Genomic DNA, 12,348 nt, shown 5'->3' with positions numbered 1-12,348 from the left:
CCGGCGGTTGCTGTTGGAGAGGGGAATGTAAGGAGTATAGGTGAAACAGGTGAAGGGGATAAAGAAGAGGTTTCCAATTATAAATTTATAAAGTATAAAATTGATTATAAAATAATCATGGATGAAAGAACAGCATAGCAAAATAGTCAATGATATTGTAACATCTGTTGACAGACGGTATCTACATTTATTGTGATTATTTGATAGTGTATATAATTGTAGAATCACTATGTTGTACACTTGCAGTCAGTATAATGTAGCATACCAACTTTATTTCAATTAAAAAAAAGCAAAAGAAAAGCTATAGCAGGGATCCTCAGAACCCCTTAAATTGTTAAAAATTACCAAGAATCCTGAAGTTTATGTGGGCTATGTCTGTTACTGTCTACTGTATTAAAAATTAAAACTAAGAAATTTGAAAAACATACAATAATTTTTAAATATATTTCTAGGTGTACATATATGAAATATAGTTGACATGCAATATTGGTTTCAGGCAGCTTAGTCATTTGACTCATCTTCCATATACTGACTCTGAAAAGACTAGAATTTATTCTGTTAGTTAAGGCATTTCAGCCATTAGTATTTTATAGTTCTTGCTTAATACCCACCACTAATTTTGAATATTGATGGTTGTTGTTGACACTCAAAAATCAAGCTCTTTTGACCAGAGACTTCAAAATAAGGGAGTGTATTCTTATAGTATTCCCTAGCATATTAGATATCTGTAGATTTTATTGTGATACCTCAGAGTAGCAGACAGAAATGGCTGGTTTTGCTTTGTTTTTTTTAAGACTAACGTAGGTAATCACTCAACCTTGGTTTTGATAAAGTAGGCAGAAGTATAAAGTAGGCATGAACTTGCTTTGTTTACAAAGAATAGATTTTGTAAGATAAAACTGAGAAAAGATACAATTATGTTATTTCTTACAACTATTGAAATTGTTTTCCCCCAGATTTCTTTTATTTCAAAGCTACTAGGTTTCATTTCGGACCTAACCTATGTTAATGTTTATACTGCTGCATAAACCAATACAAATAGCTGCAAATGTTTATGGAGAGCTTAGTGTGTTCCAGCCACTGTTCTAAGTGTTTTAAGGGTTTCAACTCATTTAACCCCAAAACCCTATGAAATAGCTATCATTACCTTCAGTTTTCCAGGAAACTGAAGCAATGAGAGGTGAAGTAACTTGCCCAGGGTTCACCAGCCATGGAGTAATTTATTCAGATTCAGGCTGTCTGGTTCTAAACACTGCTTTTAACCAACCACTAAGGTATTTTGCCTAAGTAAATCTATTAGACTAACATCCACAAATACGAAACAGACAAAATAGTGATCATTTATTTAAGATAATTCTTTACACTGCATACTCACATTTTCCCTAGGAATTAACAATATATAAATGAATTTTTAATTATAAAAGTAGTATGTTTATGGTAAAAATTCAACAACACATAAAATTCCTAAGATTTTTGCTCATTTGTATTAATTTTTTAAATAGACTATTTTTAGAACAGTTTTGGATTTACAGAAAAATTAAGATATTTCAGAGAGTTCCCACATTCTCCTGTACCCAGTTTCCCATTTGTTAATGTCTTACATTGATATGGTGTATCTGTTAGAGTTAATGAACCAGTATTTGATAATAATTACATATTATTCTTAATGTGTAATTAGTAAGACCACAGTTTATTCATGTTTCCATAAATGTTCCTAATGTCCTTTTACTCTTCCAAGATCCCTTCATATTCCATTAAATTGTCATGTCTCCTTAGGCCCTCCTTGGTTGTGACAGTTTTCTCAAACTTTCCTATTTGATGACTTTGATAGTTGTAAGGAGTACTGGTCAGGTATTTTGTAGGATGTGCCTTGATTAGAATTTGATATTTTTCTCATGATTAGATTGGGATTATCAGATATTGGGAAGAAGATAACAGATATGAAGTGTTATTTGCATCTTGTCTTATCAAGAATACTTACTATTAATATGATTTATCACTGTTGATGTTGACCTTGGTCCCCTGTCTTAAGAAGAAGTAGTCAAGTTTCTTTACTGTAAAGTTATTCATTCTGTCTCCCCTTCTGTACAGTATACTCTGGAACGAAGTCACTATGCATATGCTTTACCTGCCTGAGAACATAATATCTGTATAATTTATTTGGAATTCTTCTATATAAGAGATTTTATTTTCCTCCATTTATTAGTTTAATCGATCATCTTTGTATTAGTATGGACTCCTGGATATTTATACTTTGTATTATCATCCAGTACTACTTTATTTATTCAAATTGTTCCAGCTTAGGCCATTGGGAACTCTTTTATTTGGCTCCTATGTACCCTTAGCATACCCTCTTCAATGTGAGGGTTTATTTTTTTAATCTTATACTTATTGGCACTACAAGATCCTCCTAACTCATCTTCTGTATTTCCTGCCCCAATCCTAAAATCAGCCATTTCTCTAAGGAGCCCTGGTTCCTTTTATTGGAGAATGGTATTAGAAACCAAGATCAGGGTGCTAGGTGTGCTTGTTGTTACTGGGGTGTCATTTACTTTAGGCTCTCTCAGCTAGCTGATAGAGCAAAGAAATATATGTGTATATACCAATCTGGATATATACATACATCTATAAATATTTCTATAGCTATCCACTTATATTTATATTAAGCTAAACATATATTCTTACTGAAGTATTGATCTCTATCAACATATGGATCATTATATACTCCTTCCCCTGCTTATTTGTAAAAATCTACTCTAACAGAGAGGTATTTGGCTCCCACTATCCACCATCCATTTACTTAGTTGTTCCAGTTCCAGTACACATTTATAGCAGTATCAAGAGTTGTTAACCTGAGCCCTCATTGAAAACACCTTATCAACTAGAGTACAGTATTTATGTGCATGCCTTTTACCTTTAGCCTTATAGCTGCCACTCATTTCCAAAGCTACTTAGGCCAGCACCTATGCCCCTGTATTTCGTTTTCTATCATTAAATATGTTGGATGAATGAGTCATATTTTCTCCTGAAGGCACTCTGTTCTGTCTGCTTCCATCACTATTATACTGAACTGTTCTTCTTTGCCTCTTCATGAAATACTCTTTGCCCCAATATTCCAGGCTCCCTACCTTACCTGCACCTCTTATCCTACAAATTTTGCTCTCTTGGTAATGCTGTTAACGAATGGATTATTTGATAGATGATGGTGGGTATATTTTCTCCTATAGACAGTTTTTCATAGTAATTATTTTTTAACATTTATGAAAAAATCAATTGTATAATTATAAAATGACTATATTTTAAAATTTTGTTTTTTAAGCTCTTTCAATAGAGAGGCAGGATGATTTTGAGTATGGATTCTAGAATTATACTCCCTGAATTCAAATTCTGACCCTACAGTTAATAGGATTGATGTGAAAGTTAAATGAGATAATATCCTTAAAGTATTTAAAATACTGCCGAACACTTAGGAAGCACTTTATAAATGTTAATTGTTATTAATCAGTAATGCTATGTAAGGTCACAGAAAGGAAAATTATATCAGAGTATTGTATTTCAGGTAGTTGCTTTTTCATACTTTTGAGGATAACCTAAGGGGTTTTAAAAGTTAGAGTGATTATACTTTCTGGTTTGCCTGGGATAGCAATCCAGAACTGTGTCTTTTGTGCTGGCATGATTATGAGTAGCACCCCTATTTTCACTTGCTAAAATGTTTTGGTTTAAATAAGTTATATGGTCACCTTATTTCCATGGGTTATAAAATGTTCTCTGCATCCTTCTGATCAGGGTTGGTGAAAATGAGTGGAGTAGGCTGAGTGTAGACAGGTTGGGACTGGGGAAGAATGCACACCTGGAAGAGCAGTGCTGCTCTGTTGCAGCTACCTGCGGCTCAGGAGAATGTGGGCCTGCTGTAACCAGATTTTGATTTTTCAAGAGTTGAAAGAAATCTGGAATTTTTGAAACGATGCCCCAGGTTTTTGTCATTGGCAACTAATTTAGTTCTTCTAAAAAGCACAAAAATTCTTTGAGCCATATAAAAATGTATGCATTTATCATATGTAAATTATACCACAGTTTTTTAAATGGGCAGGTGAAATGGTGGTCCTTAAATATATGCCTGTGAGTTGCTGATTTCTGATTACCTGGTAGTTACCAATGCAAAGATTTAATTCTAACATGAAAACTTAACATGTAAGTGTTCTTTAATATATCAGACATTGTAAGGCTTTAGCTCTGTTTCCATAGATATTTAAAAGTATTTTATAGTAAAAACTGTAAGACAGGAAAAACTTACCTTATAAAATTGCCTCAAGGGAAATCTGGATAGCATATTTAGACCGAGAAAGCTAAGAAAGATAATGCTAAATTGACTATAACTTTGAGAACCTTTGAAACCCTTAATGTGCTAAAATGATGATGGTTTTTTTTTAAGGCTCTATAAACTGTAAATAATTGCAGTGGTAAAAATATAAGTGAACATAATAGTAGGCAAAATTTGTGGAGCTACTGCTTCTATTTGAAATGTGCTTCAAGATGGCCCTCCATAGTTTAGATTCCAGAAACCTGGTTTGGGAAACAAATTAAAAATTTTTTTTTTCCTTAAGATTGTTTCAAAGAAGTCATTCATATACGTCTGGACGAACTTCTCCGTGTTTTAAATTCGGTAATGAATAAACATCAGAATCTGAATTCTGTTGATCTTCAAAATGCTGCAGAAATGCTTACTGCAAAAGTGAAAGGTAAGAGACATATTAAAAGTGGGTTGGTGTGGGGAAAAAGAATCCAAGTGATACATTTTGGTCCAAAATGACTGTAGACATCTCCTCTTAGGACACTGGTATGGTATGTATCAATAGGAATTATGTATACTTTGATATTTAAATATTCCTACCAAGTCACACCTAAAACTCTTCCTTTTAAAAGTTGAAATTTTATTTGACAGGTAACATTCTAAAAATACTAACTGAAATAAACTAAATAACTGATGTATAAGTGAGTTTAAGAGTGCATGCACTTTTGAAGTAGGTTGTTAGTGTGCAAAAAGTGTTTTTGAGGTCAGTTGGTTCTGGTAAATGGTCATTTGTACCAACTCCTCTTAAAGGAAGGAACCACATGGATAAAAAAAAGACCTTAGTTTAATTGGGACCTTATTTTAAAATGTGAAAAAATGAAACTAAAAATGTAAAATAGGTTTATGACACACACACACACACACACACACATATATATATATATATATATTACATGTGCTGAAAGAATCAAGAATTGGTACAGTATCCTTTGATGAAATGACTGGCTACCAAAGAGTTAGAATTACTCAATTAGAATAATAATTCTAGTATTCTGGATTGCAGTACGTAAGCAGGATTGAGAGTGAAGAGAGTATTTGAAAAGAATGAGACAAGGCAGATTCAGTCAGGAGATTTGTTAGAAATAATGGGCTGCAGGAGGGTTGACAGTCTGTTCTAAGGCAAAACCTAGGGTGTTGTAGAGGTGGAATGTGGTTGTTATAGAAGAGGGGATGCATGCTGATTTAATGAAACACACAATGGGTTGAATGTTATAATTGAAGTTTGGAGTTGAAGATGTAGATTTGAGAGTTGTTGATGTTGATATATAGGTGGTGATAGAAGAGGACAACACAAACTCAGAGTGCAGAGTAAAGGACTGACTATGTGATCCCAGGGACAGCGAGAAAATAGAGGAACCTGAGAAACATCTAAGAAGTAGGGAGATGATCTGGAGAAAGATGTCATAGACCTTAAAATAAGTCTAAGGTTCTAGGAAGTGATTGGCAGTGTTTTTTCACTGATAGATAATCTGAACTCGAGTAATGTTAACTGTAGAAAGTGATTCACCATGGGGTGAATAAGGAAAGGAAAGGTTTCTTTGGGAAGGGGAATTTATCTGTCCTAGTTTCAAAAGTGGAGTGGGCATTACCTGGGCGAGAGGGGGTGTTGGAGGCTGTGATATAGGGTGCTTGTACAAGAGCTCTGGATGTGAAGAACATGATGCAATTGGTGAGCACATTTGTATCTACCAAATGCAAAGGGGCAAAGGTCCAGGGATGAGGCAGGAAGAGAAAACAAAAATCTTGTGAGTAAAATATGGTCCATATATTTAACTGCTTCTCCTATTTTTTGACATAGATAATCGTGTTCTTTTTTACTGTATTTCAAGCACTGAAAAATATGTAGAGGGCTTTAAATGGGGAAAATGGATAGCTTCTGTTGTGACTTTCAAAAATGTGCTTAGTAACCAAATTTGTTTTTAAATAGATTGTTTTTAAGTGCCATTTAACTTAACTTAGATAGGGAAATTTGTGTCTGTAGATAGTAAAGTTTCCATGCTTGGAAATAGCGACTACAGTTGATTCAATTGTCAGTAGCTATTGTGTGCAGTCAGGATGTCCTGGGGAAGGAGTGTGCCTGTGTTTAGTTGGTGTCCACATTCCAGAAACAGACTGGAAGAAAGTGTCCTCTCAGCTGCCTTGAAGATCTTTTCTTCTTTGAGGTAAAGCAATCTTTTGAATATTATTTCCCACTCTGACTATCTTTACCCTTGGGATTTCTGTTACAATTTTACTTTTTTGTGGGATGAAATTTAAAAGATTACTTTATTGTTGGGAAATCTACTGTTTCAATAGGACTCCAAGAGATTAGAAAACTTTAAAAATTGTATTTCTTTGGTGTAAGTTTATGGTTTTCCCTCACTTACTGTTGAAGCCACCTAAAAATACTGATACCCCAAATGAAAAAAATTCAGTGACCTAAAAATTGACATCAAACCAAATCTTATATAATTCTTTCATTTAATGATAATTTAGTTTTCAAACCCTGGAAAGGCAAGGAGGAGGAAGAAGCCATTTTTGAATGTCTATTCTGTGGCAGTCTAACTGTTTAGACTGTTTAATATTTTTTTTTAAAAAGGTGCATTTTTATTTCTATTGTAAAGAGGAAAACTTAAAGAAAAACTGTTGTATATTAAGATCAGAAAGCTGTCAGGAATGTGGAGCTCATTTTGTCTCAAATTCCTGATTACATTTTTAAAAAAAGACAATGACTTGACTTGCGCTGGAGGTCTGAACTGTCAGATGTGTTTTGCATATATGTGAAACTGTTAGTACACAGAATAACTTTAGAATCAGGGAGGTTTAATCTTGTTTGTGCTACAATAGGTTTGAATGCTGACATCAATCCCTTCCTAGGCATCATGAGTGCATTCTGATAAAATTGGAATCTTTAAATCCTCTTGTTTTTTATTTTTAAATGCTGAATTTACCTTATAATAAATATAAAGGAAAAATCCTTAGCTTCTTCCCATTTTTCTGAGTGATTTCTATTTCCTGTGTCTCCTCTTATTTCCAAGCAGGAAGTTCAGTCTGACAAAATGTTTGCAAAATGGTAAGAGAGATGTGTTTATTTTTGAAGTAGATAAAGACATCTTCAGCACTCAGCAATTTATTGTGTACTCAGTATTTGTGTTTTCAGTATTTACAGTTATTTTGGTCAGTCTTATTTGTAATGTAAATTAAGAGGACCATTTATTTAGTTTTTTCAGGTTCTGTATTTTGCCCTATATTTAAAAATAGGCAAACAAAAAAGAAAAAAAAGTTTTAATTACACATCCCAAATTATAGAGCCCTGTGCTTTTTCATTCTGAAAACTTCATGTTTTAATAGACAATTCATTTACATGGTCCATAATGCAAGTGGAATAAAAGAGTATTCATTGGTGAAGTGTCTTTCTTATATTAGACCCTTAGCCACTCATTCCTTTCCCTAGATAACTATTACTGGTTGTGAATCTTTCCAGAGACGTATCACACGTATATAGTATATTCTCTTTTGCCTTCCTTTTTCCACAAATGATAGCATTCTGCTCTTTGCTTATTGTTCTGAGTTATCTGTACGTAAAACATTTCCTATTCTTTTGTTGTTGTTTTGTTTTTTTCAAAGCTGCATTATATTGATGTACTATAATTTATTTAACCATTTCACTCTTAATAGATGTTTGGATTGTTGTCAGTTTTTTTCTACTACAAACTGCTTCAATCAATAGCTATGTAAATTCCTTGATGGATAGTTACTAGATCAGAGGGTGTGTGTATTTACATTCTTTATATTGTCAAATGCTCTCTGTAGAGGTTCTGCCCTTCTGATAGCACTGCTGCAAAGACTGATTTCCTGCACCTTTGCCAACAGAGCTAGTTACCAACCTTCGTTAACCTATCTGATAGTAAAAATTGGTATCTCAATGTAGATTTGACTTACATTTCCCTGATTTTGAATTGAATATGTCTTCAGATGTTTTGGAGCCATCTGTACATCCTTTTATGTGAATTGGCCCTTTATCCATTTTTTCTTGATGGTTGTGGTTTTTTTTAAATCAATTTATAGAAACTCTGTGTAAGTGAAATTAGTACTCTTTGTTGTAATTTTCAGATTTTCTTTAGATTATCTTTTGATTTGCTTGTGGTATTTCATTATGTTTTTGCATTTAAATTTATCAATCTTTCGTATGGTTTTGGAGCTTTAGGTATTAGAAAGGATTTCCCAGCTCTGAGATTATAATAGCATTCTCCAGAGTTTTTTTCTGATGTTTTCATGGTGTCATTTATTAAATTTAAGTCTTTGATAAATTCTGGAGAACCTACATTGTCTAGGTATTTATCAAGTAATAAATGCACTAAATTGTCACATATTTATATTGATTTCTAGACCTTATTCTGTCCTATTGATTTAATCATGTGCCAGTACCACACTGCCTTTATTGTAGTTTCATAGTATGTTTTAGTATCTGGTAGGGGTAACTCCTCTTTTCCTTACTCTTTTTGTTCAAGATTTTATTTTTCCATCAAAATTTTTGAATTGGCTTGTCTAGTCCCAAAAAGTATCTATTGCTCTTTTGAGGTTGATATGAGTTAAAGTTATAAATTAATTTATAATTAAATTTATTAATTAAAGATAAGCTATGTAATTGCTACTTATAGCTGAGAATATAGTATACATTTCATTTCTTCAAGTTGTCTCTTGTGTTTCTCAGAAGCAACTTAGAAGTTTCATTTTGTAAATCTTGTAGCTTCTTTTTTTTGGTTTATGTTTTCTCTAAGCACATTTTTTCCCATGTAAATGGTGAAAGTTTTCTTCAGTTATATCTTTTAATTCAGTGGTTTTCAAACTGTGAACCCAGATTTATGGCATCAGGTTAGTGGATTGTTAGCAACATTTTTTAAATATGAAAGAGAATAGTAAAGAAAAATCAGAATGTGACCTTGTTGTATAAGACTTGAGGAAGTTTCAGAAACTTTATAGATATTCTGTAACTGCTAACTTATGTGTGTATAGTATACTTAGCCGTGATGTGACATGTGTTTCTTTTTTTTTAAATTAAGGTATCATTGATATACACTCTTATAAAGGTTTCACATGAAAAATAATGTGGTTACTACATTTACTCATATTATCGAATCCACCCCCATACCCCATTGAAGTCACTGTGCGTCAGTGTAGTAAGATGCCACAGAGTCACTACCTGTCCTTGTGCTACACTATCTTTCCCATGATCCCCCCTACACTATGTGTAGTAATCGTAATACCCCTCAATCCCCATCTCCCTCCCTCACCCACCCACCCTGCCACATCCATCTCCTTTAGTAACTGCTAGTCCCTTCTTGGAGTCTGTGAATCTATTGCTGTTTTGTTCCTTCAGTTTTGCTACATTGTTATACTCCACAAATGAGGGAAATCATTTGATATTTGTCTTTTTCTGCCTGACTTACTTCACTGATCATAATACCCTCTATCTCCATCCATACTGTTGCAAATGGTAGGATTTGTTTCTTTCTTATGGTGGAATAGTATTCCATTGTGTTACATGTTCCACATCTTCTTTATCCATTCATCTACTGATGGACACAAGTTGCTTCCATATCTTGGCTATTGTAAGTAGTGCTGCGATAAACATAGGGGTGCATATGTCTTTTTGAATCTGAGAACTTGTGTTCTTTGGGTAAATTCCTAGGAGTAGAAATCCTAGGTCAAATGGTATTTCTATTTTTAGTTTTTTGAGGAAGTTCTATATTGCTTTCCACAGTGGTTGAACTAGTTTACATTCCCACTAGCAGTGTAAGAGGGTTCCCCTTTCTCTGTATCCTCACTAGCATTTACTGTTCCTGGTCTTCTGGATGTTAGCCATCCTAACTGGTGTGAGGTGATATCTCATTGTGGTTTTAATTTACATTTCCCTGATAATTAGCAATGTGGAACATCTCTTCATGCCTGTTGGCCATCTGAATTTATTTATTTATTTATTTATTTATTTATTTTTGAGAGGGCATCTCTCATATTTATTGATCAAATGGTTGTTAACAACAATAAAATTCTGTATAGGGGGTCAATGCTCAATGCACAATCATTAATCCATCTCAAGCCTAATTCTCATCAGTCTCCAATCTTCTGAAGCATAACGAATAAGTTCTTACATGGTGAACAAATTCTTACATAGTGAATAAGTTCTTACATGGTGAACAGTACAAGGGCATTCATCACAGAAACCTTCGGTTTTGATCACGCATTATAAACTATAAACAATCAGGTCAAATATGAATATTTGTTTGATTTTTATACTTGATTTATATGTGGATCCCACATTTCTCCCTTTATTATTATTATTATTTTTATTTTTAATAAAATGCTGAAGTGGTAGGTAGATGCAAGGTAAAGGTAGAAAACATAGTTTAGTGTTGTAAGAGAGCAATTGTAGATGATCATGTATGTGCCTGTAGACTATGTGCTAATCTGAGCTAGACAAGGGCAATAAAACATCCACGGATGCAGAAGCTTTCTCTCAAAACGGGGGGGGGGTGAGGTTCTAAGCTTCACCACTGTTCCCCGATTTCTCACCTGATGGCCCCCCCTGCGACTGTGCCTGTCTTAGGTTGTTCCTCCCTTGAGGAATCTTACCCGTCTCTGGCTAACCAGTCATCTTCTGGGGCCATACAGGGAAATGTAAAGTTGGTAAGTGAGAGAGAAGCCATATTGTTTGAAAAGGTTAGCTTTTTACTTCTTTGCAGATTTATGCCCTGTGGCTTCTATGCCAAGCACTTGTCTCGCGGTATCTTTACCACCTGGAGGAATTATGATGCTTGGTAAATTCGATATGAGGCACGAATTCTATTTAAGGGTTGTAATTAGGAAGGAAGAAGAAAAGCTGTAGAGGTAGCATATGGAAGAAAACATGGGAGGATTGATTATTTCTTTGACATATCTTCTTGTAGAGTACCTTAAGCATGTATAGGTTTTAAACTACTAACTTGCACACACATATTAACATAATAGGAATACGGTGACATAAACTAAGCACATCTATAATTACCAGCCATCTCCAGTGAAGCCAAGAAACCCAGTTAGGCACCCTAGGCATTTGTGAAAGTTTGTCTATGATATGATGGATATTGTCCAACTGTACTTGAACAGTCTGAGAGAAATCAGACAAATTAAAGCAACTTATTTCTGGGATCTGTTCACATCCGATATGTTCTTTTAACCGTAGATAGTCTATAGTCATAAGATTTTGGAACGCTACAACTTGCACCCCTCCCAACTCCTGGTTGAGTTCCAACAGTACAGATCTGGTCAAATTCGTTGTCTCACTGTATGCACATGCCAGCCTAGACATCTCCCTCCTCATTCCAGTGGCAAGTCCAGGAAACGGTGGGATGGACGCAGCCACAACCGCAGCATCGCCCGGATCCCTGTGGAGGCTTTTTGATGATCATCCCCCGGCACGAGTCCTCCAGAGAGTGCTGATGCTGGAAGCTCCTCCTCATATCGTATCTTAGTTCATTTTCTGGGTAGCCAAGCTAGGCCTTGATCTTGTGCATAAAAACAGACCCTTTGCCCACACTTTGACATGCCCTCTATACCACTGTGTAGAACTCATTGGAGGTCAGCACACAGGAACTGCTTTTTTTTTAATTTTTTAAATTTTTATTAAGAGAAAGGAATATTATCAGAAAAGAGTACCTCCGTAGCCGATCATCTGACACCCTTTAAGTGATCAAAATTAAGGATATTTAAAGCATGCGCTAATCTTGGATTTACCAATAGTTTTATCCTGTCAAGGAGTAATCCCCCTTTTCTTTCTTTCTTTCTTTTTTTTCCTTTTTTTTTTTAATCTTTAATCTACACTTACATGAAGAATACTATGTTTACTATGCTCTCCCCTATACCAAGTCCCCCCTAAAAGCCACATTACAGTCACTGTCCATCAGCATAGCAAAATGTTGTAGAATCACTACTTGTCCTCTCTGTGTTGTACAGCCCTCCATCCCCTTTCTCCCTCCCCC

General features: G+C 34.6%; 1 protein-coding gene across 2 annotated transcripts in view; it reads left to right on the top strand.

The window, feature by feature from the left end:
- The window catches only part of ARHGAP29 (Rho GTPase activating protein 29), a 90,338-nt gene that overhangs the window by 27,858 nt on the left and 50,132 nt on the right, over positions 1-12,348 (top strand). For both annotated transcript variants that reach the window (XM_036998023.2, XM_036998024.2), the window contains exon 3: positions 4,605-4,739. In XM_036998023.2, the coding sequence (XP_036853918.2) occupies positions 4,605-4,739 (135 nt within the window). The remainder of the gene's footprint in view (positions 1-4,604; positions 4,740-12,348) is intronic.

Source organism: Manis javanica, chromosome 4 (genome assembly GCF_040802235.1).
Source record: "Manis javanica isolate MJ-LG chromosome 4, MJ_LKY, whole genome shotgun sequence".
In the NCBI taxonomy this organism is placed as follows: domain Eukaryota; kingdom Metazoa; phylum Chordata; class Mammalia; order Pholidota; family Manidae; genus Manis; species Manis javanica.
Note: the sequence above shows the minus strand (reverse complement) of the source record. Positions and strands in the feature narration are given on the sequence as shown.